Here is a 25,134-nt window from a genome sequence, read left to right as displayed (position 1 = left end):
CAAAACAATGTGCTGAGAATGCACTGAGAAAGTTCAGTTTTGCACAATATCCTACCTGTTTAGTGCGTTCAGCTTCATATTTTTGAAAGCTGACTCTCAAGAAGTCTAGATGAATTCTCAGAGTTCTACATCTAGCCCAGTAAGTCCTGACGAACTCGAATTCTGTGCCCATGGCACGAATTAAGTTACGTGTTTCAAAAGCAGGTATACATACACAATTTAACACCGTTAGTTACTATTTAAGTAATTACAACCAAATTATTTTGCATCACGCAAATGTACATATTAAGCACTGCATATCTATTAAAGGAAATTGTAATTTACAACAAAATAAGAATGAATATTTACTCTGCTTTTGAAATAATAGCAAATTAGTCAATATCATTGTAAGCACAATACATATGCAAATAGTAGCCAATACAGAGAGAATTATTTTAAATAGCCTTCCATGGTTACGTATTCACAAACTGATAGGACTTTTCTCACTCTCCATCATACATCAACTAAGTGTCAGTGATGTTAACAGGCAGTTTCTTTCCAAACTTCACCTTACAGTACAAATCACTACAGTTTTCTTGATCAAGAGGAGATAGAACAATAGGTTGGAATTTTAGATTTGATAATAGCCACAGTTGCCTGTTGATGAAAATAAAACAAATTTAAACAAAATAAGGAGCACTAGCACTACATATGAGAATATTCATATAGTCTCTGTAAATTGCATAACTCACAACTTTTACTTAGATATCTTTGTTATTATCAAACAGTACAAAACTAAAAAGTTAATATTTGATGAGAAATTTACTGTCAAAGGGGATGAAAATAATGAACTGAAAAAACGGAGCATCATGATAAATAATTATGGAGAGTTAACATCCAAGAAAAGAGATAGATATATAAACTCATACCTAAAACAGCACATAAACTTAGATATGAAATAATAAGGATTTTTTAAATAGAGGAGTGATATTCTGGAAGGGACTCCCAATAAATGTAAGACTCATATACATTATAACTAATTTAGAATAGAAATTTGATAAATTCATTAGTTCGATTATATAGTATTGCTTGTAATCACAATTTAGGAGTTTGTGTCCAGCTTTCTGCTTTATCTTATTACAGTATTTTTAAAAGTTACACAGAAAGCCCTACTCGCAAAACTGGTAAGACTACAAGAATTAGAGGTTAATAATTCACTGGATTAATTACATTATCTAGACCTAAATTTTCAGAACATCAGGAGACGTAATTTTCCTTTTCTTGCCTCACTGCATATAAATAGAAAACTCTTATGCTGCTTTATTTGTCGTGATCTTTTTCAAGTCTGTAATACAAACACTGCTACTGCCCTTAAATTAATATGAGTGCAAAACCAAAAAAATAATAATGAAGTGGTGTCTTGGGTGCCTACTAATTAAGGCACACAAGCTCAGAACTGGTAAGCCTATATTTATGGGCCCTACTCTTTAGGTTACTCCGAGTCTTTACCAATGACCATTTAATATAATACATGCAAGCGTTCATAGGGTCAAGAACATAAATATTTTCTATTCTAGATGATTATCCAAGCCAATACTCTCTCACTTTTTCTTCTCCCCTCCTTTCTGCACAATATACAGTACAACAGAAAATGGCAACAGAATATTCAGCAGAAGAACACTGCCATTTATTACTTAAAACATTTTTTTTTTTTATTTTATATACAGCAATTGCAGATCTAACCTCTGGGTTAACCAGTGTGGGCTGGAATGTGAGTATCTGATTTCCTCAGTAAGTGACCTAAACCCTAAGCTATTAGTGAGAATGGGCAGGCATCATCAATAACAGTAAAAAGTATCTTTTAGCAAGAGTAAATCCTGTTGAGAAAATTATTTAGGCTCAGAAAAAGGAACACAAAGCCTGCATCCCAGGCATATTGAAGCAAGACAAATATTCAGCCCGAGTCAGGTGTCAATACTCCAGAAGAGGCCAGGAGCTATTTACTAGTTGACATTTGGTGAATTTCTCTATCACTCTTTATAGGCGTCTAGCCTACCCTATGGTCTGTACAAGAAGCTTAAATGATTTACTCAGCATAAGCATCTACTTTCTAAGTGCTGCAATGCCTAACTTGAAGTAAGGACTTAGGCATTCCTGGATCTTACCCTACGCTACTAACCCATTTATCACATTAGTTCAATCCCTGGGAAAAAAAAATTAGACTTCCTAGAGAACTAGAGAATTTTCAGAAAAGAGTAGCATCTCTTTTAAACACGAAGTCTGCATAAGCTTCCAACCAAGGACAATAAAATGTTCCAAGCAAGTATCACGGATAGGGATCCACATAGACACACACTTGCTCCCAAAAAGAATTCTCCTGAATGGGGCTTGGTGTGCTATAAGACTTCCAGCCATGCAGGTTCTTATGCAGGTCTGGATCCCTTGGAATATTTTACTGAGACATACTCCTGTATTTCCTGCTTAGAGATTAAAACAATGGAGAATACAAATGGAAAGTGAGTGATAAAAAAAATGTGAAACAACAAAACCTAACTGGCAGAATATGGATCACCCAGAGTAGATGTAATGTCATTTCTATTACCACACAATACATCAAACAGACTAGAACAACTGTTTTACTATGGACTGGAACACAACTGTGCTGATTGCTGCAGTGTAAAATCCTGTGTTTTATGCAATATGAATAGCTGTGACATGTAAAAATAAGCAGTTTTCAGAACGGGGTTCTTAATCTGAAAGCCAGAGATGGAAGATGCTTTGGCAAAGTTGTATTCAAATGTGCAGATCACAGAATAATCATCTGGTCAACTCACCTTTCCACCATATTGCTCCAACTTTTGTAAAGCAACCGTAATTTTTTCTCTAAATTTCTTGTCCATTAATCTCCTTGAAAGCTATTGGAGAAGTAAAATAAAATAGTTTGTTGCAAAACATAGTACACTATATGCAAGGAGGCCAATATAGTTCTATTTTATTACTTTATTTCATCTTGTCTTTGGAAAACTAAACCCTAAAAGAAACGTCACTTTATAGCGTGTAACTGATATCAAAGTGTGAAACGTAGTCAAGGCCAAAAGGAATAAAATGTTAACCGATGAGAAACTTAAATTCAAAGAAAGCTCAACTGTTAGCCAAAAAAAGAGTTATTTTAATTCTTTTTTCTTTTAGCAAACTAATTTTAAAGAAGTATTAATCTCTAAAAAGAAGTGATTCTTAAAGTCTTCATGTGAACAGCACATTTTTCACATGCACTGAAAGAGATTTATTATAGTGGAAATACTCTAAAAAACCAAACACTACTGCAATTTCTCTCTTCTGCACTAGATATCTAAAAGGTCCTTTTATTTTGCTGTAAAAGTGCACTGTGGAAGCAGGCTAAATGAAACCGCGAAAAGCCTGTCTGACAGAGGAAGGATTGCTACAGAAGGACTTGGTATAAAAATACTTCCCATAATCCCACCCTAAGTTTATTTAATGAAAACTTCCTTGTGCAGAATTCCCACCTGAAAGAAGTGGGAATATTTGTTTATGTTAATTTATTGAAACTTTCACAGATTTTTAAAAATATTCACACTTAAAATGCAATAAACAAACTTCCCTTCAAAACATAGCATCTATTTCACCTCAGGCTTGAAGCTGGATCTTTTTTTAACAGTGGAGACAAAACTTCCATTGTTCTCCAATTTACATTAACAACAGGTTTTGGACCTTGCTAGAACTTTATAGGTCACCATATTATTAAAAAATGCTGGACTTTTACACAGAGGAATATATGAAGTAATGCTTTTCATGGAACTGCTGAGTCCTCCACTGTATCTGTGCAGACATTATAGTAAACATCTCAACAAAAGTACCATAAAAATACAGATGAGTTTTTACTACAGCATAAAAAACTTACATTTGTGAGTAGATGCTTAAGATGATCATTAAGAGATGGGCCAACAGCAGCACTCAGTTGAACTAAAGCATCCAATCCCCTTCCGAATACTTCATCATCTGAATGGGCCTTCAGCAAGGGGGGAGGGAGGAGAAAACCCTGTCAGTAATATGCAGACAAATGCACAAGTTCTTCAAAACTGCAATCTTTATATTATGATTGCATATAGTATTTTTAAAAATTAAAAATACTATGCAACTGCTCGTTGTTATAATGTTACAAGTTTAGAAATATAAGTACAATATGACTGAATATTAGGATCTATAGGTAACATTTAAAACCAGAAGTATGTTTTTAAAGTAGAAAACAAAAGTATCCACAAAATGTCAGTGAAACTCTTGCATTTCTTCTGAGACAAGGAACCGAATAATTGATAATTGATGAAATAAAAAAATTCGGCAGGCAAAACAAACAGTTTATTGCACCAGCAATTTCAGTGCTTCACAGTGCATTAGATGGAACCCTTCAAATGCAGCTAGGCTAAAACTGGGAGACAACATTTCTGTTACAAATGTAATGAATTCAGGGTAATTTCTATGTAATTCATAAATTGTCTTTGTTGGAGAAACACAGGAGCCAGTGACTTTCTGGGTCAATTAATTTAGTCCCCTGCCACCTACAGCTTTGTCAACTGCCAGCAATTATCAGGCTCTAATCTACTTCTAGGATGCTTTGTCATCTTTATTACTCCCATGGGAAGGTTCTTCTATACCTGAGTTCTCTAATGGCTTAGTTATCTCACTCTTCCTTTAGCAGAGAAATTGATTCATGACAATTTATTTTGTTCGTGTACTAATACTGACCTTTATTTAAACAGTTATTTTTTCCACTCTGACATTTGGGCCCTGAACATTTTTTTTTTTTAACTAGAAGTCATTGACTGCTTGTGTAGTAGAAGGTTCAACAAGACTTTATACCAAAACAGTGCAACAATGAAAATTATCAGATCAATAAGAGTAATTGGAAGACTAGATGAGAATAATTTATCTAATTTTGTCTTCCAAACTAAACCAAAGATACTGTTAACACACAATTTGGATCTTCTATTACACCTCTAATCCAAGATCACAAAGAAGTTTCAAACTTTCAGCCATCTCTGTAAAACCATAACTGAAACACAGCTAAATTAAAGAACGGCAAGTAGCTGAACCAGAAAAGGGCTCTGAAAGATCCGAAAGAGATTACCTTAGAGGCCAGAAAATAAACTGAGGTAAAAGTACTCAAGGAGTAGAAAAGTTAAAAATACTTTAAAAATTAAGAATATCATAGAATCATAGAATGGTTTAGGTTGGAAAGGACCTTGAAGATCATTGAGTTCCAACCCCCCTGCCATAGGCAGGGACACCTCCCACCAGACCAGGTTGCCCAAGGCCACGTCCAGCCTGGCCTTGAACACCTCCAGGGATGGGGCCTCAACAACTTCACTGGGCAAACTGTTCCAGTGCCTTACCACCCTCAAAGTAAAAAACCTTCTTCCTAGTGTTCAATCTGAACCTGCCCTCTTCTAGTTTAAAGCCATTCCCCCTCACCCTATCGCTACATGCCCGAGTAAAAAGTCCTTCCCCAGCTCTCCTGTAGGCCCCCTTTAGGTACTGGAAGGCTGCAATAAGAACTCCCCGGAACCTTCTCTTCTCCAGGCTGAACAGCCCCATCTCTTTCAGCCTCTCCTCATAGGAGAGGTGCTCCAGCCCTCGGATCATCCTTGTGTCTCTCCTCTGGACACGCTCCAGCAGGTCCATGTCCTTCTTCTGTTGGGGACTCCAGAGCTGGATGCAGTACTCCAGGTGGGGTCTCACAAGAGTGGAGTAGAGGGGCAGAATCACCTCCTTTGACCTGCTGGCCACACTTCTTTTGATGCAGCCCAGGATACGGTTGGCCTTCTGGGCTGTGATCGCACATTGCTGGCTCATGTTGAGCTTCTCGTCAGTCAGCACCCCCAGGTCCTTCTCCTCAGGGCTGCCCTCCAGCCATTCCCCGCCTAACCTGTATTTGTGCTTGGGATTGCCCCGACCCACCTTGCACGTGGCCTTATTGAACTGCATGAGATTGGCTTGGGCCCACCTCGCAGCCTATCCAGGTCCCTCTGGATGGCATCCCTCCCCTCCAGCGTGTCTACCTCCCCAAACAGCTTGGTATCATCGGCAAACTTGCTGAGGGTGCACTTGACCCCACTGTCCATGTCGCCAACAAAGACTTTGAACAGTACAGGCCCCAGTACCGACCCCTGAGGAACCCCTCTCGTCACTGCTCTGCACTTGGACATCGAGCCGTTGACCACAACTCTTTGAGTGCGACTGTCCAGCCAGTTCTTTATCCACTGAGTGGTCCATTTGTCGAATCCATGTCTCTTCAATTTAGAGATCAGGATATTGTGTGGGACAGTGTCAAACACTTTGCACAAATCCAAGTAGATGACGTCAGTTGGTCTTCCCTTGTCCACTACCATTGTAACACCTTCGTAGAAGGTCACCAAATTTGTCAGGCATGACTTGTCCTTGGTGAAGCCATGCTGGCTGTCACCAATCATCTCCTTGTTTTCTACATGCCTCAGCAGAGTTACCAGGAGGATCTGCTCCATGATCTTGCCAGGCACAGAGGTGAGACTGACTGGCCTGTAGTTCCCTGGGTCTTCCTTGTTTCCCTTTTTGAAAATAGAGGTTATACGACCTCAAACATTTTAACTGTATTCTTCCCTTTTCCTCACTGGCACATTGTTTTATCTTTGTAGCATATTTTGAATTTTTTAATGTTAACAGATGAGTATTTATTCTTGTATATCCATTTTATTTCACCTCAATATGTTTTTTTTGCATGTTATTATGTGGATAGATGAAGATACCACCAATACATGTATTTATTTCTGCTTATATTCAGATCTTTAATAGAACATTTCCATATAATTTGCCCATAGCTACTGTCATACAGCTATACAAGGAGTTTCCCATCTGAATTTACTAATATTTACTAATATTTAGCTAATAAATCCAAGGTAGGGTTTACATGAAAAAAATAAACTATTCCCACACCCACCCCAGACCAAAAGCCCATGCAATAGGCATTAATATTTTTCCTGTAGTTCTCACCAGCACAAGAAAAAACAAACAAAAAAAATCAAGCCAGTTAAAATCTCTACATGAAGAGTAAGACATACCAATGCAGCCTTTAACACTGGAACTAGACGAGGCAACAAGGGAATTGCTTTTTCAGCAGCACCTTCGACCGTAAGTAATTCTTTAAAACCCTCCTTTGAAACAAATGTATAGGGATGTTTTGTCTCTCTTAGACCCTGTTGCAAATGTAAAACATGTTGCTTAAGAGTGAGCCTTCTTTTAAACAAAAACACATCAAAAGAGTTCCACATAGCCACAAGATAATGTTTAGATTTTGTTACACCAGTTCAAAACATAAAATACACTAACTCCACCATGTGGAGCCATTGAGTACAACTCTTATATTCTTATTAATTTTTCTTTTGGAACATTGAATATTAAAAGTCACATTATGAATACTGACAATTCAATCAGTATTTGGAATTCAATACCTTTAATCTAACTACCAAAGGTAATTTTTCAACAAGACCATGAACAAGAATAGGCTGTATTTGTAAACGGTTTTCATACCCTGAAGGAAAAAATAAATAGAAGGTGAACTATGGAAGGAAAGACACCCTCCACCACACACCCCCCTCTGCAACACCAAAAACTTGTAGATGCTACAAATATGCACTGGCAGAAGACCTGACTGGCAGAATTCAAAGATTTAAAGCCCTATCGCTGAACTCTTTCTTCTTTTCATAATAGGAGCTCTAAGTACTTTAGGAATTCACAGCTTTGTTTAATCTTAAAAAAAGAAAAAAAAAAAAAAAGTCACCTCTAAAGTATGCACTTTATCCCATCTGCCACACTGGATTCAACATATATTTACACTCCTGAAACACATTTGGTGACAAATGTCACAGATGATGCTGAGAAAACAGAAGCCTGAACATAATGTATAGTATTTCTCTTTCACTTATTTGCAGGATCCTGTTTTCACTGTACTAGTTCAACTTATCGAAGAGAGCATTCTTACTTCAATAGGTAGGCTTTATATCCAAAAAAATCAATACAAGAGGAGTCTAAGTTAGCTAGCTTAGCTTGTTACAAAATGCCATTTGCAATCTGGAAAACCTGTATCCTTAACTTTGCAAGAAAATTGAGTTTACCTCTGCCAATGTTACCAGAAGAGGATCAAAGGGAACAGTTTCAGGAATGCATTCCCATTGCAGTCTGTGCTTTACTGAGCCATGCACTAACCTATATAAAGAGTAGAGTTTTAACAAATTAACATATAATAATATATAATTTATTGCTAACACTGACCACTTTAAATATATCACCAATTGGTTTGCAATATTACTATAATGTTATATACACAATTTCAATACATACTGCTCTCCTTAGTGAAATGTATAATGGTATTTAACAGTGCAATTATTATAATTCCCAAATATGGCAGTTTTCAAAATTCTGCTCCCAACCACATAAAAATCAGAAAATAAAAGCGATAAAGATTATAGATGCCTCTTATACCAACACAGAAGATGCTCCCTTTGCAAAGTTACTGATTTTGATAAATATCAAGAAACATTTTCCTTGAATACCAATTGGTAAGTGAAAGCAGTTGAAACTGAAAGAAAGTCACACTGGAATTCACCCGTTACTCTTAAGATACAGATAAAGGCTATGTATTAATGACTATTTTACACATGTATATAAATGTAGTAATGATTATTTAAATTTTTGTTAAGTAATTCTGCATCCACTTGACAAAACACTGAAGCGCTTATCGTCTAGGTAAATACATAATCGACAAAAGTCAAAATACCACAAACCATTGCTTACAAGTAGTTTTGTTAATATCTGGTATTGCTGACAACTACAGAATTGGACTATTCAAAAACATGTTGTTATACTACTTACTCCAGACAAAAAAAGACTGCAAGATGTCTACTTACTAAAATGGCATTAATTTTACTATCTTTGTTAGTAGGGAGAATAAACACTGTTACATGAAGAAATCAACTTCTTTCATGAAAGAGGCTTAGCAAACCAAATTTGCAAATAGCTAGCTAATCTTTAAAAATGCAGCTTCAGTATCAACACAGAATAAAAAAGGAACCAAAAGAACAGAATTTCAAAGACATGGAAGATGATTGCTTTCTGCTTTGAAAGAGTTAAATATCAGAAATAACTTTTCAGAAATGAATGGAATCAAACAGCCTAAGTAAAAGACCAAACATGTATAGATTTATTTCCATCTGTGTAATTCCACCTAACCATAATATATTTATTAAAAAAATAAACAAAACCAACACACCTGCATGGAATGCCACCTTTAGCGTATATAGCAGCAAATGCAGAAGGTGGTCGAGAATGAGCACCAAACTGTGAGGACAAAACATAAATCATTATTTATTTATAACAGTTATGTTTGATAACTATTTTGAATATGTTAAAATTGCAGCTTACCAAAAAATGAACTTATGATTCTAAAACTAATCAAAAAAAGAACTGTGGCTATGTGGTGGAAAACTTGTATTTGGTACATTTATCAGAAAACTGCTTTCCAGAATTGTCTAGCTATGAAGTTGTAAAAAGGAGTAAATAACGTAGAACAGTGGTCTCCTGATGCAATACCCTTATTTTTCTATTTTCTCTTGCAAATCTCAACACTGAAGTCTTATGGGTTCTCTCCTTAAGACATTAAGGACCTCTCACTTTCCTGATACTTTTATTGTTGTTATATTGGTAACGTGCAGAAGGTAGATTTACTCCAATTCCATCTTGATCTGAGTACAGACAGAAGTACAAGGTGGCAAGATGTGGGAGAAACAACAAATGTCAGGCAATATGGTATGAGGGCACTGGAAATCATCGGGGAGGTTCATACTGGGTGAGAAATCAGGGAGGACTCACTGGAGCAGGAAACTAGGAGCTTCACAGAAGGAAAGTTGATTTTTATCATAGACACGCATCTTATGCACATATTATTTATGAGCATGATCATTCAGTGCTACTTCCCAGACTAAACATCTTATCACAAAGCATATATCAGGAAATACCATGAAATCTTAATTATCTTTCAACATTAACATTGTTAAAATTGTGTGCATGACTGATGACTTCTCAGCTTAATTGTCATTGTACTACATGCAAAAAAGTTTCACGGAAAATAATGCCCACATGAAAGTATTCAGCCTCTGTTTATGACGAACTAGTACCTACCAAAGTACTCCCACATTTAGTTCATTTTCCAAAACCTCTGTGACATTACTAATTGTTTGGCTGATATGGCCCAGTGGTGAGCTATAATTCACCCACTCAAAACTAGTTCTACAGGCACAGGACTTCTATGAAATAAGTAACTCCTTTCATCAGTCTTCTCTTGAGAGCCCAAATTCTTCACAAAGTATTACGTATTCACAGTACTTGGGAATTTCAAGGAATGCTCACTAGCAATTAATTTGCTAGATTGTATGAGGTGTTGATGATCTTCAAGATGCTACGTTTCCTTGTTTCAATGCATAAATGAGAACAGTTCCCCTAAAGCAGCAGGTACCAAAAATTATAACTATACCAAAAAAACCCCTCAACCCTTTTTACCTCTAAGCACTAAATCTCCTTTTACAGCAAGAGTACATAGAAAATAAAAACTTTACCATCCAAACCACAATTGTAACAAACCCCCTTTTTAAAAAAAGTAATAAATACATTACACTACAAATAATACATTAAGCTGAGAAATTAGGGAATGTATGATTAATTACAAAAGTTTAGTTTAAATTTACAAAACAGGAGCAGAAGAAGCATGTCCTGCATGTATTTCATAAAGCAAGGAACTTTCTTCCAACAAGACATCTGTTTTAAAGAAACAAACATAAAACCCACCACCTATACATACCGGATCAATAGTTTTAGGATTCAGCTTGTCACTAGGCTTTGGCTGTGGTTTAATTGCAGGTTCTGGAGAACATGGCAAAGGAGATGTCTTGCTTTTCTGTACTGCAGTCTTTGGTTTTACTTGGATGCCTGATGACATTCTTAGAACATTACTTCCTGGAACAAAAAAAAGATTAAAACATAACATAATTTTCATTCCTACATGACAGAATATCAAGGGTTAGAAACCCCAGGTCCAAAGACTGACATGAACAATCAATCAGGAAAATCCGATAAGTGTACTAGAAAAATAAATGCTTATTCTTATATATCCAACACAGTGCATGGGATAATTTTGACAGTCTTGTCACCCCATCTTTCAAATGCACACATTTCCTAATATTGCGCCGCTCCCCTTTACTTCTGTACTTTGAAACCTGTAGCAAAAGTGAAATTAGCTATAGTCTGCCTTTAGGGTAACCAACAGAAATCCAAGCAGCATCACAGTGCTCAGTAGAACAGCCCAGAGTGAAATAGGCTGGCTGGGTACAGTTACAGCAGAAAACAGTAAAAATCTGAAGAATGGCCAGGATGAAGGAATGAACAGAAGAGCAAGTAGATTCAGGACATAAAAAAACAAAGCAGTATTAATAAAAGAAGAGAAAAAAATTGTAAAGTAGCAAAGAAAGAACATAGAAAATTAATCCAATTCCAGTAAGAAGAATGTAAGTATTTTGTTAAAAAGAATGCAAAAATAACTTTCTGTATACATCCTTAAATACTGATTTAGGTACACATATCTTCTAAATGTTAATGCACCAGCTACGTGTATTACTATATATGTATGTAATTGCATTAATATGTCCCTAATAAAAATAATAGTCTACTGCCTATTTAACATAACAAGCCTGATGCTACGATGGATAATATAAATTATTCCTGGGAAAAGACATTAAATGTTAATAAAATTATAAAGTGTGAAAATGCTAGTTTTGAATATTACTGTTCAGTAATTTATGCTGTGGTATATTCTGAGTGGAGAAAACAGTTTAGTAAATAAGAAACTCTTTACTAAACTATTCCTTTAGTAAACAAGAAATTGCACTATATAGAAATGAAAACAATAGGAAAGCAGTTAAATAATACTCTTAAACAAACATTGCAACAAGGATGAGTAGAGTGCTTGCCATCCAGCCATCACCTTTCACAAGCTGATGACACCTGCTTTTGTCAACAACATGATCAGGATGAACAGGAGGGGCCGATTATTTTTGCCATGCTACTTCCACTCCCTCAGCTCTATAAGCCACCTGCCCTAATGTCTGTCAGAATCATACATGCACAGCACTTGTTGTTAAGCTTGGTTCTTCTATTTCTTCCCTCCAGACAGAACTTCCAGTCAGGTACTTTTGTCATCTAAATTACTAACTCTTCAGGATTATTTCTGCTTCTAGTAAATAGTGGTAAGGCCCTGGCACTTGTGCAGATGTGCTGTGTCCTTATGACTTGTAGAAAGAATTAAATGTGGCACCTAAGTTTTACTGAATGTTGAGAAACAACATACAGTAATAATTACCTAATTAGTTAAAATACAAATACAAAGCAAAACTAAAATTGACATTCTAAATCAATGCTTCTTGACTGATGATTTAATCAGAACTAGTGATTCATATCAGTTCACCCACTGTACGTCTTAGTGTCTCTTTCTTACCCTTTTCATAATACATCCTGTCTCCAGTGAAAGTCTTTTTAAAAGAACTAACATACCACAATTAGACAATTAAGTCTCTTCAGAACACACAAAAACTTAAATGACACTTATGGGAATTATTCTGTTTGTAAAATACCAATCATTAAACTCAGAAATAATATGAAGCTCTAAAAGACAAACAATAACATAGAAAGAAAATGCACAGATTTTCTAAGTGCCAGCTTGTTATTACAAAACTCTAATCACATTTAGAGTTAGAAAATACATTTCTAACTATCAGAAAAATAAGAATCAAAATGGTTTTATTCTATAAGTTCTTGACATAAGCATTATATATCACAAAATAGTGCTATCAGTGTCAACCTTTGAAATCTACAATTGCTTATAATGCGAACAGTCATCCCACTAATAACAGCATAAACATTTTTCTCAGAAAAGTATTCAGAAGTAATTCAGATGTATTCAATTTTTTTTTCTCTTTCAAGAAGTAATCAAGGACTTTACTAAAGTTTTAACTAAAAAAAAAATCTAGATGCATTTGAAAAGTTACTGCTTGTACCATCAGAGAAAGTAAGCAATAAAAGGTGTGACAACAGGCGGGAACAGTGTTAGCCCTTTGGGTCAAAAGTAAAGATAGGAGTTAAGAACGGTGATAACGGTTGTGTAAAAAAGCAACAGAGATAACGTGCCTATGTATTGGCAGAGGAGGAGGTGGCAGAGAGTGGAAAAAGGACTTTTCATAAGGCGGTCTCAGTCTTCAGAGCAAGATGAAAGTTCCTGTGTAGTCAAGAGCTGGGAGAGTCACAGGCATTTGCAGAGAGATCAGACAGCAGAAGTACAGCTGTGAATCAAACAACTGACATACAAGGCTTGATACAGAAGTGAACCATGCTACTGCCAGATGGCAGACTTCAAGCAAAGGACAGAAAACCTTAAATAGAAATAGGAACAGAAGAAGCACCTTTAAAAGACGTCTTTCAAAGGACGCGGCCTGCAGTCCGGTTGCTGGAAGTCACTGAGGAAAGCAAGCGGGATTTTAAAGGCGAGGTTGTCCCCTTACCCCGGTGAATGTCAGCTCTGCCGGCGCCTGGCGAGGGCAGAGCCGAAAACGCCACACGGGGCGCCAAGCACCGCCAAGGGGCTCCGACAGCAAAAAAGCTCTGGCGGGTTACCACAGAGCCGCCGGCCCAGCCCGGCCCGGCCCGGCCCTCCCCAACACCGTGGAACACCAAAAATACCCAGCGAAACCAGGAGGCGGGATACGCGCGCGCTCCTCCTCGGGCCCCTCTCCCCTCCCCACAGCTCCCACTCCCTCGCGGGGAAGCCCAGATCAAGGCCTCTCGGGAAGGGCCCGACCCGACCCGACCCGACCCGACCCAGCGCTCCCGGCCGGCCGCACCGACACCCCCCTGACCTGGCGGGCGGGCAGCTCTCCGCCCAGCGACGCTTCCTGCCGGTTGCCAGGGAAACTACGGGCCGCCGAGAGTCCAATCTTCCTCGGCGGACCGAGCGCGGGGCAGGGGCGGGGCGGCGGGAGCACGCGCGGAGGGGGGGGCGGGCCGGGGCGCGGCGTCGTCCCTCAGCGGGACCCCCCCCGCGGTGCGCGGGGCCGGCTGAGGTAACATGGCGGCCCGGGCGGCCTGGGACCTCGGGGGTAGGCGCAAGGGTCGTCCTGCCGTGGTGGAAGCTGTGGTGGCTGGTCTGGCGGGTCAGCTGGGCCTCTGGGAAGTGCCGGGGAGCTGAGGCGCCGTCTTCAACTTCAGCGCTTGATGAAGAAAGAGCGAAAATTAGATTAAAAGGCTGATTTTTATTTTTTTTTTTTTCAACCTACCTTCTGTGTTTGTGATTAGAATGGGGATGGTAAATTTTCAGGTTACATGGCCACTCGTCTTTTTCCTCTTTCTTAATAGCTTCCTAGGGAAAACAGAATTTGGGAAATACTTCATTTTGCTTTTATTTTTATGTGACAAAAGCTTGGCTTTTGGAGATGGGGCCACATTCCCATTTGTGATTATTTTTGTTCCAAATACAAAGACAGAAAGTTAATTCTTAGTTTCTTTTTTTCAGATACTCACTCATACAATACTGAAATCTGTTACAAATACAGTATTTATTCATACACCATCACATCCAAACAGGGTAAACAACCATTTGGGCAAAAGGGTACATTTTTTCCTCTGTGGACCCTATTAATCATGAGAGTGCTTTCTCGCTTTCATCTAGAGAGGTTTTTATTCTTTCATGCACTCAACAATAAACCTCCAAATAAGATGTTTTCTTGGTTTGCTTAAATTGTGTGGGATACATTGTGTCCGCCATCGCATTCTCTCTCACTTCTGTCATTTATAATGAGGAAATGAATGGCACTTTAGAAATGGGTAAGAGAGGTCATTCTGTTGGTTTTCCACAAAAAAAAAAAAAAAACCCAACCAAAAAAAACCAGGAAAACACACTGACAGTAGTTGTTGACTATTTGAAAACTACCACTGGCCTTAGATTCTGGCCAATGCTGGCATTTCATAATTGGTTGCTGGCATTTCATAATTGGTTTTATCCAATGTATATAGTTTGTATCTGCCAATAACGGGAAGTTGTCAGGGAGGCCATTTGCAGAGTTAAAACAGGGCTGCATAACCGAATGCCTTTGAAATGCATTAGTGTGAGAGCCCTTTTGGAAATACAGAAGGAAAACATGATAAAAATAATGCTGGAGAAGCAGAGAAGGGAAGACTTCTAATTTACTCCTAAGTGTTTTAACTAAACCCAGCAGACATTACAGTACTTCCACAAAATTATTTTACTGTTTGGCAATACTGAAGGCAATGGAGGAATTGATGTCTTTTTATCCATAGATTTTACTGGCTGATAATGATGTCAGAAGAATCCAGTATTTATAAAGCGGTCCATCTTTGAAAATTGCACTGCAAAACACAAACCAGCATGCTCATCTCCATAATGAGAAAAAAGGACTGCTTTTCTGAGCGAGGTTTATTTTTAGTTCGGTGGTTTAGTATCATTTTATACATATATCTGCTGTACTTGCTTTGTGAGTACAGAAGAGACTACAGCTACATTGAAGCGTGGAAGAAAGTAGTAGTACAATTCCTAAGTCAGTAGGAGGTATGAACTGCTGTGTTGCGTGAATCAAAATACCACTGATGAGCTCTGTGGAGTCAGCAGCTCCCACTGAGTTCCTGGAGGCACAGAAACAACTGGCTTATAAAAGGACAAGTAAGACTCCAGTCCCTGTGCAAGAGCAGGGCTTAGTTCAGAGTTCAGTCAGTTTCCTGAAAAATGCAAAATATGAGGGTTACAGTACAGTGCTGTATATGGTACGACAGGGAGTCCTGCTGTACTTTGGACATTGAATAAATGGGCTGCCCTTCTCGCCATGCAGTGAGATGTGATGTGTGCAATCAGGGTCTGAGAGATACTCTCTGAATCGTGGATGCCCGATAGATGTATGGCCCTCCATTTCGTCTCTTGGGGCATTTCGTCTCTTGAACTGGGACAAATGGCTACATCTGGCTCTCAGGGAATTGCCTTCGTGCAAGGCTCTTTCGGGCATGAGGTCCTACCCAGGGGTGATGCCCTGGCTTTGGTGCAGCACCACCACATCTCTCCCTGCTCCAGGGACCCAGCACAAGGCATCCCTGTGTGTGTGCAGATACAGCCTGGCTCCGTGCCACACGTCTGCGAGGCTCAAGCACCTGAGTGCTGGGGACCTGCCAGTCTTGGGTGGGATTGACCCTTTTGTGCAGGAGGCTAACTCTCTTCCCTCCCCTATGAGAGGTACGCAGATTAAAATAATCCTGAATTCCTAGAACTGGGTAGGATGAAACTACACCCCTAGGAATATTCTTTACTAACTTGCATGATATTTTAAGAGTAGGGAAAAGAGAAGTCCTAAGGTTAAACACACGTTCTGTCCCTTCTGATTCATACAGTAAAATCTTAAAATGTTTTTTACTACACTTTGCCTATGAATGTGCAGCTCCCCTGCTCCTTGAATACCTTCATCATTATTATACCTGGCCTTGGATTTTCTAAGATCTTGCTGAATATTGACATGGGCAATATAAGTCAAAATACTTGTAATAAAATGCATTTGTTTTAAATGTGTCTACTTTTCATGCTGTGTCCCACTATTTTTGATAGTTGTAATGGGAACCAGTCTGTGACATTTTAAACATACTTGTTGGATGGAAAATTTTGAAGGAGAAATACTGTAAGATCTATATGGTGCACAGATGAACAAAACATGACAAATGTTAGCATTTTTCTCCATCATGATGATACCACTTTGTAATCTTAAATATGGTGTCATGAGCTACTGTCATTACTATTTACTTATATAGCATTAGCTCCAATTATTAGGAGTTTCTCCATTATGTATTTTTTAGTTTGTTTAATGTAACTGCCATAAGCCTTTCTAAATGCTTGAAAATAAGTAGAAGACAAAAATATGAATAATTTGCAAGGAGTTTTTAACATGAAAACAAATGTGGTCACTTAGGTGTATGCAAGTGTGTTCAGGTGAGCATATAGAAATCTGAAAATGAAAGCTAACTCTGGACTGATTGCATAATGTTTGCTAATAACAACACTCAACCAATTTAAATATAATTAATTAATTAATTAATTATCTATCACTGCTGATAAAACCAATATGCAATTTGACTTCTTTTTCATTAGTCACAGCTAAATAGTTAATTACTGAGGGGGAGGAGGATTCAGCAAAGCGAAAAGGATTCTGAGGCTTATGAAATTAAAACTGAGGCTTATTGGAATATGGCTAATTAAAAGAACATCATATAAAACAGTCACGTGTTAGATCTTTTTGTCTGAGCATATTTATACCTTTGTTAAGCTAATTCGTTAGGTATGGTTTAGGCTTGGCATTCGGCCAATGCCGTTTGGGGAGAACATTTCTTTACAAGTACAGACTTTGAATGTGGAAGGAAGGGAGTTGGTACTTGAATTTTGTCATCTTTTCATTAATTTATACTGTCAACATTTCCCTCTCTATTCATAGCAGCCTTTTTGTTAGACAATAGGTGTTTTATACTGTTTTCTTTGCTATCTTTTGCTAAATACAATAAAGGGATTACCACCAGCCTTAAAAACTGATTCATATTACATCTTACTATATTCTTCAATATTCATCTAATAATATACAAACTGATATATTTTCATTTGAGATTATTTTAGGAGTTTCTAAACCAAGTTCAATTTTAACCCCAGTTGGGGGCTAACAACTCTTACAACCTAGTAAGAGCAGTAAAAGAACAAAATATGTTTCCTCAACTCAACATATTTGGTAATTCTTTTTATTTCTCCAATAACTTCGCAAAGTTAGAAATTCTCACTGGTCTCTTGAAAAGTGCACATTTAAAACTGAAGTCTCTAGGAGTGTTTTCCTTAGATAGTCTTCAGAGCTTTTATCCTGACTTAACCACTCTATGTACTTTATAAATAGTACTCTATAAAAGATAAGTTATTTTACAGGGTTTGGTAATAAATGCGAGCTACAGAACAGACTGTAGACACCTAATAGTAGTTTTCATGTTTCTCTGCAAAGATTTAGGTGCTCCAGATGCTTTCATTGACAAGTGCTGTATCAGCTGATTAGCTCAGTGCCTGTCAGAAGTTGATGGACCTGTCAATATTCCCTTATATCCTCAGTAAAAAATGGTGTGAAGCAGTGCCATTTCAGTTGAACAATTCTGGGTAACAGTCCATAGATACAGCTGGATTGCTTATTTTTTTCTGTACTACACCAAAAATCACTTGATTTCCTATTATTAAGTGCTAAGTTGCCACAAGGACTTTGGATGAGCAGATCAAAGTCCTGTGTAAAACTCAGAGGCACAAACTCCCAAGAAGCAGACTGACCCACTGGAATACTTTTGGGTTTTGATTGTCGCAGAGTAACAAATAGGCATACAAGTAAGACACCCAAATTCAGGAACTGAATGAGACTCTTCATGGAGTCTCATTCATGGAGTACACAGGTCTCTACCATTAGCATGCAGACATGGTGCTTTGGGTATGATTCTTGAGCTAAGGTGGAAGGCTGAGCAAAATCAAGTAGTTGCATGGTCGACTGCAGCTGAATTCCACACCCAGCTTTTTGATTGCTCTCAAAGGTATCCTGCTGATCTGAAATAATTAGGAAATTCAGGATTTTCATCAGTACCTGAGTGAGTCAGAGAAACTTAAGCCCAAATAGATACAGAGATACTAACTCACCGTTGCTCCACTTTTCATTACTTATTGAAGTGTTTAGAGCAGCTCTGCAATGGCTTGGTTATACCTGTATTCATCTTGTACCCATGGCCATTCAAAAACAATGTTCTGATCTCCTGTAGTTAGCTAGTACTATCAGAAGCCAAAATAGACCAGTTATACCCTCCCATCAATGAACTATACTGCCTTAAAAAATGAAATTAGGATTAAAATGAGACACGTCAGGATTTTTTTTTTCCCCCAATTCTTCTAAATTTTCCTATTACCATCAATAACGGCAGTTTGAATTTTTGCTTTATTCTGGTGATGGCAGTTGCTCAGAAGGACGATTCATTCCATTGCTGTCTCTCAGATGGTTGCACAGTCGCAGCTACTTCTGTAAAAGTACTTTGCTTATTTATGAAGAGAGATCCATTCCCACTAGTACAATCAAAAAAGTAAGAGTTAGGAACCTATATTTCTTTGAGTCACTGGACCTAAATCTGAGTTTTATGATACTTGATTTCCTGCCTCCCTGTTGTTCACTGGCATCTTCGTTCCTAATTTGTTTCAGGAGACCTTACCACAGCGTGTCAATAGTTAAACACCTAAGAACAAGATTCACAGAAGGTACCAAAGTTGAGCAGGTAGTGGCCAGCACTAGCTCATGGAAAACTTTGAGGAGAAAGCTGTGGTTTCAGAGAAAAGTAGGTGCCAAACACTTGGGGGAAGAAAAGAGGGGGTTGGATAGATATCTGTGAATTCTTTTCTGGAACTCACAGTGCTCAGACCATTCAAAGCTAACATATGGTTTTGGAAGCATAGCTCCCAGGAGCTAGAGGGCTCACTGGGCTATGGAAAAATCACTAGGTTAAGGAAAATTCCCATTCAAAATCTCTTTATGCCTAACTGGGAACATAGACTTGAACCCAGGCTTTCCTGCCTCTCAAACCTGACGAACACATGGTGATATATCCCAGTGTTATTCTCAGCTGCTTTAGGATATCCCAGTGATATTTTGAACTCCCCCAGAGTATCAACTTTTATTAATTATGCTTTTCACCAGACAGGTGCAGGTACCTGTAAGCTGGAACATAGTGAGAGCATATACCTGCGAGCATAGTAAGCTTGAAAGATGAAGCGGTACCCAGTGACAGAGAAAGCAGTGACAGAACTAGCAACATGATGTTCTCTACATAAAGCAGAATACACCTTTGAAAACGGAGAGGATATTCAAAGATGGCTACTTTGTCACAACTGTGGGTGCATTTGGAAATGTTCACTACCATTTTATATTGCAGGTAGTTTTATATAAGATAATGGCTGCCACATCATGCAAATGAAAACAGAGAGAAGTAGGATGGTCCTGTGTCATTCCCCCACAGAGAATGCCATTATTCTCTTCCCGCTGATTTCTGTGGACTTGGAATTTGCTTCTAGACATCCAAAAAAGTTTTCACGGGGTAATGTTCTTTAAATGCAAGACAGACATGCACAGACTTAACTGCGCTCATCAAATGATTTTTCTATAATTATTGGAAAATCAAAACTCACTACTAAATTTATGAGCCAGGGTAAATAATAGAATTTAAATTCTGCAGAGGGAAATAATTAAGCAAAAGTCGAAAACTTGCAGCTGATTGTTAGGGCGCTGCTGACATGTTTTCGCTGTCCGAGTTGCTGTAGGAAAAGAACCGAATCAGAGGCACACGCTGCAGTTTTGTATTTTCCCACTTGGTGGCAATCACTCACTGTCTTTCCTTCCCACCTCTGCGCCTTCTCCGAGAAAGCTGCTGCTCTGCGTTCTGCAGCCTCGCTCCATTTGGGGAAAGAAACAAGGGAAAAATCAAAGATTTCTGTTACCTCAAATATCAAAGGTGGCAAAACAGAAGAGTTTGTTAAGTGGAAATGGAAGTATTTCATAGTTCAGTTGTCAGAAAAATTGTGTTCTTTGTTAGGAAACCTTTTACCGTTTTTTCCCCACTGTAGGGCACAGATCACTACTAGTATATAAAGCACTGATTAAGGGCAAGTTTACCAGACTTTATAGCCCTTCACAGAAAGTGGTAAATAATAATAAATGTGAAAAAGTCCTCCATGGATTCACAAGGCATCATGAGAGTACTTCTACTTTTACTTTTTTTTTTTTTTTTTACCCCACTTATTTTTTTGCCAACAACAGGAATAAATCCATGTAGTTAGGACTTCTGCAGAGACCATGCTGGGACAGAGGTGTTGTTGCTCTGGCAAATCAAATGTACATCTGCAGAAGCTGTAGCTGGGTACAACATTGTCTTTCATAACATTAATAGATCTTTCAGCTTTTTCCTGAGTCCATGGGGCTCCCTTTGCTGGATCAGACATAGAAGAGAGCTGCAGGAAGAGCATCAGGCTGTACTCTGAGGCACACGCGGCTTGGATGTACTGCTTCACAAAAGCATTTAATGTTTCCCACACACCAAGCACAGCTGGCACGTGAGATAACAAGTCCAGGGATGATAGGAAAAATTTCTTTGTTTATGATACAGAGAAGGTTTGAAAAACAGACCTAAGGTCCGTAGGATTCAATTCAAGTTGGTGGCTGAGAACTAGCGACAGCCTCACAGTATTGGCTGTAGAGATGGTGATAAGGGTGGGAGCTGTGGTAACAGTCAAGATTAAAAGATATAGATAGAATCAAAGGTGGTGGTGGTGGTGGTAATAGTTTTCTCTTTTCAGAAAGTAGTGTAGCAACAGCCTACAGCCCCTCTGTCCCTGCCTACCCAGCAGTAGCAAGTGGGGAGTAAGGCTGCCCTGCTGTCACTTGCTGTCCTGTATTTTGGAGGAGGATGAATTAAAGCCTCTTTGTAAAAAAAAAAAAAAAACCAAAACCAAAACAAAACAACAACAAAAAAAGAAGGAAAAAAAAAAGAAAATAAGATATTTCCAGGAAGGGTGGTGGGAGGTGGGGGAAGAGAGGGAGCAGTGCAGTGGGGTTCCAAGTGAAAGCAGTGAGAAAGGATGCAAGAATGGGGGTGGGTGGGTGTGGGGGGGAAGTAACAATGACCATAACAGAGGGGAACTGCAAGCAGAGCACAGCAAAGTCTTTAAGTTCATGACTTTTAGACTTCCTCTATTCATGGATTGTAGCTCCTGTAATTCAGACATCATTTTGGTTTCTGCAGTTCTACTTTCTGATATGAGAAGAGACCTGGAAAGAGAAACTAGATGGGAAAGATTTGAAGGAGGAACTACATAATGAATCAGAGAGAAAGGGGGGGGGGGGAGAGAAGCTTTTGCTCTATTCCTCATCATAGTACACTTGTGTATTCTTTATTTGAAATAGTAGAATGTGAGCATGTGTTTTTTTGAGGAAGGAAAAGGAAAGGGAGAACAGAGGTGGGGAATAAGTACCTCACTGCACTGCCCAGCTGCAGACTGCACTGCTGTCACTTGATGCCACCGTAGGTAGTCCCACACATTGCGGTTGACTGTCGAGTCACATGGGCTGATGTCCCTGTGGAAGTGCTGCAGCGTGGAGGAGCAGATTCTGGCAATAGTGGGAGCTCAAAAGCTTGGGATGGTAAGCGGGTCTCTGAAGAGTTGTTTGAAAAGAGTAGTGTTGTTGTCAGAAAGGCTGGGAATGCAAGAGCCTGGAAACTTGGTAGCCTCTGTAGGATAAACACTAAAAGTTATATGGTATAGGATGCAAAAGAGGAGACTTAACTGAGAGCCTGCCAGGACCACGTATATACCATGAGGGAAGGTACAGACAAGTAGTGAGTATAACATTTGCTATTAGCTTCAAGTTATGGAAAGTAATTCAATTCTCAAGAGAACTATGTATTTAAAGAATTTTATGAACTTGCTGTCTCACCAAAACATCATTTTAACAGTATTGCAAGCTCTGTCTAACAGAAAGAATTTTGCTGAATTGAACACTGGGTCATATCAAAGATTAATACATCACAGTGTCCTGTCATCGAGTGTCGCATCTGAGAGAGCCAAAGAGGGTGCCTACGGAAGACTGGGAGAACCAGGGCAACTGTACATAACATTTCCCGTGAGCATTCTCCCAGCTTTCAGCCATTTGCCATGCAGGAACATCCTGAGCCAGGGATGACTGCTGCACATTCAGTAATCTTCAATGGATTTCTCTCATGTGGATTTCTCCCGTTGAACCTCAGGAGACTATTAGTTTTCACAGTAGCCTGTGACAAGGAGTCTCCCGGCTCACACTCACCTTCTTATGTTGGTTGTGAATTTGCTACCTGCTAGCTTTATTTCTTATCTAACAGTTCTTCTGCTCGGGCTCTTTCAAGGGTGCAGCAAGTTTATGTCATCCCACAGTTACTTTTTGGACTGGATGATGAAAAAATATGGTGTCACTTCTCAGAATCCCAGTACCATTTCTTTGTTCGTGAAGTCCCAAACTTCTTTAGGTTTTAACTTTTCTAGACATTCTGTAAAATTACAATTTGTTTAAATCATGACAGTTTTCCTAATCAGTAATGCAAAGCAGTTCATTCTGTATATAGTGGGCCACACTGTGCTTTAGGACTGTCAGATGGCTCACACTATATATAGAAATTTTACTACACACAGAAGACCCCAAGGTGTTGTCTCCTATTATCCTTCTTCCTTTCCTATTTCTTTTGCTTATTTACTTCTTTTGCTGCTCTGGAAATAGATAAGATTTTTGGACAGGCGACTCCAGTCTGTTCCCTGTTCCAGCCCCACATCTCACAGGCTTCTGTCAGCGGCTGTTTATGTAAATTTCCATCCACAAAACTGAAAACGGCACCATTTTCATTATGAGCCAAATCTAGCAAGCACAGCGTCCCACGGAAAATATTGGTAAAACGTGTTCTCGAGAGCAATGCGGACTCGGTCCTGCAGTATTATTCCATTCTGTGCGTCCATCCATTTCATTTAGCATATATAACATGAATGCCATCCTAAAATGATTCCTTAAGTTGTAGTGTGGAATTCAGTCTTGCGAACTGGTACAGTGTTCTAAAGACGACTTCAGCAAGTAGTTAAACTAGTGTTACTATTCATGTGGAAAGTGAAGCAGTGGGGGATGAATAGTAGTAAATACAGAGGTGTCCTTGCACAGTCACAAAAGGACTGTATCTGTTAAGACAGATATTGCCTGTGCTCCCCAAGTAAGGAAGAAAAGCAGTGAGTTGTGGTGGGAGGTTAGGTCACCAGTTGGGGTTTTTCTGTTTGTTTAGTTTGTTGGTTTTGTTTATTCTTACTAACTGCATTCTTATTTCAATAAGTATTTTAATGCTTCGTGATTTTTTGCTGAATGCTAATTATCCATCAAGGGCAAGGAGTACTGCATGAGTGGCTTTTCATCATTTACATTATGTCTTTTGACTCTAAATAATAGTATTTACACCATCCTTCTCCACCAAAGTGCAAATAATTTGCACTTGGTTTTATGATATGGCTTTGAATAGTGACAGTAGTAGTTAGGAATTTATTTAATAGTTTGTTTTTAAATTGAAGAAGCAACGACCGTTTCAACCTCCTCTGATTTCTGCTGTTTAATTGGTCTTTTACATACAACAACATTTCGCATCGCAGCCATGAATATTCTATTTCTTAGTACTCTCAGACACTGGACCTTGTCAAAAGGAAAACCGAAAAGATTAGTCCACGGCTTTGACAAGCTCCAGGTGTTTTATTCGTGACACAAATCTCTTTAGCTGAATCTGATAGTTAGACCCAAACATATCAAGGTATCCTGGTTTTGATGTGTGCGCTTTTAAAAATCTGATTATATCATCCTTCCCTTTGGTTTTACAGGTACAAATACAATTTTCTGGAATGCTATTCCCTGACCACTAAGCAGAGCAAATCCTGGGAGCTAGGTCTTGAGCATCAGCTGTGCCAGGGAGCCTGTGCTCAGTCATCTGGAGTCTGTGAAACTAGGTATAGAGCAGGTACAAACATAGTACTGCTTCCAGAGCCACTATGGCTCCAGAAGCACTGGGTGCCTACACCACACAGAGCAGGAGCTGTGGTGTTAATAAGCCTATGGACTCATGCCAGCAGCTACCCAACACTGCGCCCCTGGACCTGAAATGATGAGGAAAAGGATGGCAAGAAAACTGCATGGTGCCACGTAGTCAGCAAGAAGCCATAAGAGTTCATTAGCTCTCATCGAGGTCTGACTGGGCTTGTTAACTCCAGCTCAGCACCACATTTCTCCAGTTCCTGGTGTGGTGGCTATAGGGATGAGAAATCCTCTCTGCAATCTGAAAGCTCAATAGTTATTTTAATAAGAGAAAATTCTTATTTTTGCAAGACCCTGAGATATTTCAGACTTAAAATCACACTATGTAGTG

The 25,134-nt window shown here is 38.8% G+C and overlaps 1 protein-coding gene across 1 annotated transcript; it reads right to left on the bottom strand.

The window, feature by feature from the left end:
• Window positions 1-579: 579 nt before the first annotated feature.
• PACRGL (parkin coregulated like) lies at window positions 580-11,017 on the bottom strand (the record flags this gene model as incomplete). The annotated part of the gene is made up of 7 exons (XM_082482937.1): window positions 580-636; window positions 2,814-2,894; window positions 3,899-4,006; window positions 7,089-7,223; window positions 8,142-8,232; window positions 9,296-9,363; window positions 10,880-11,017. 7 exons carry the CDS (start codon window positions 11,015-11,017, stop codon window positions 580-582), a joined length of 678 nt encoding a protein of 225 aa, XP_082339063.1.
• Window positions 11,018-25,134: the final 14,117 nt, after the last annotated feature.

The sequence above is a fragment of the Vanellus vanellus genome (genome assembly GCF_965231255.1).
Source record: "Vanellus vanellus genome assembly, chromosome: 4".
Lineage (NCBI taxonomy): Eukaryota > Metazoa > Chordata > Aves > Charadriiformes > Charadriidae > Vanellus > Vanellus vanellus.
This window is presented reverse-complemented; position numbering and strand designations above follow the sequence as displayed.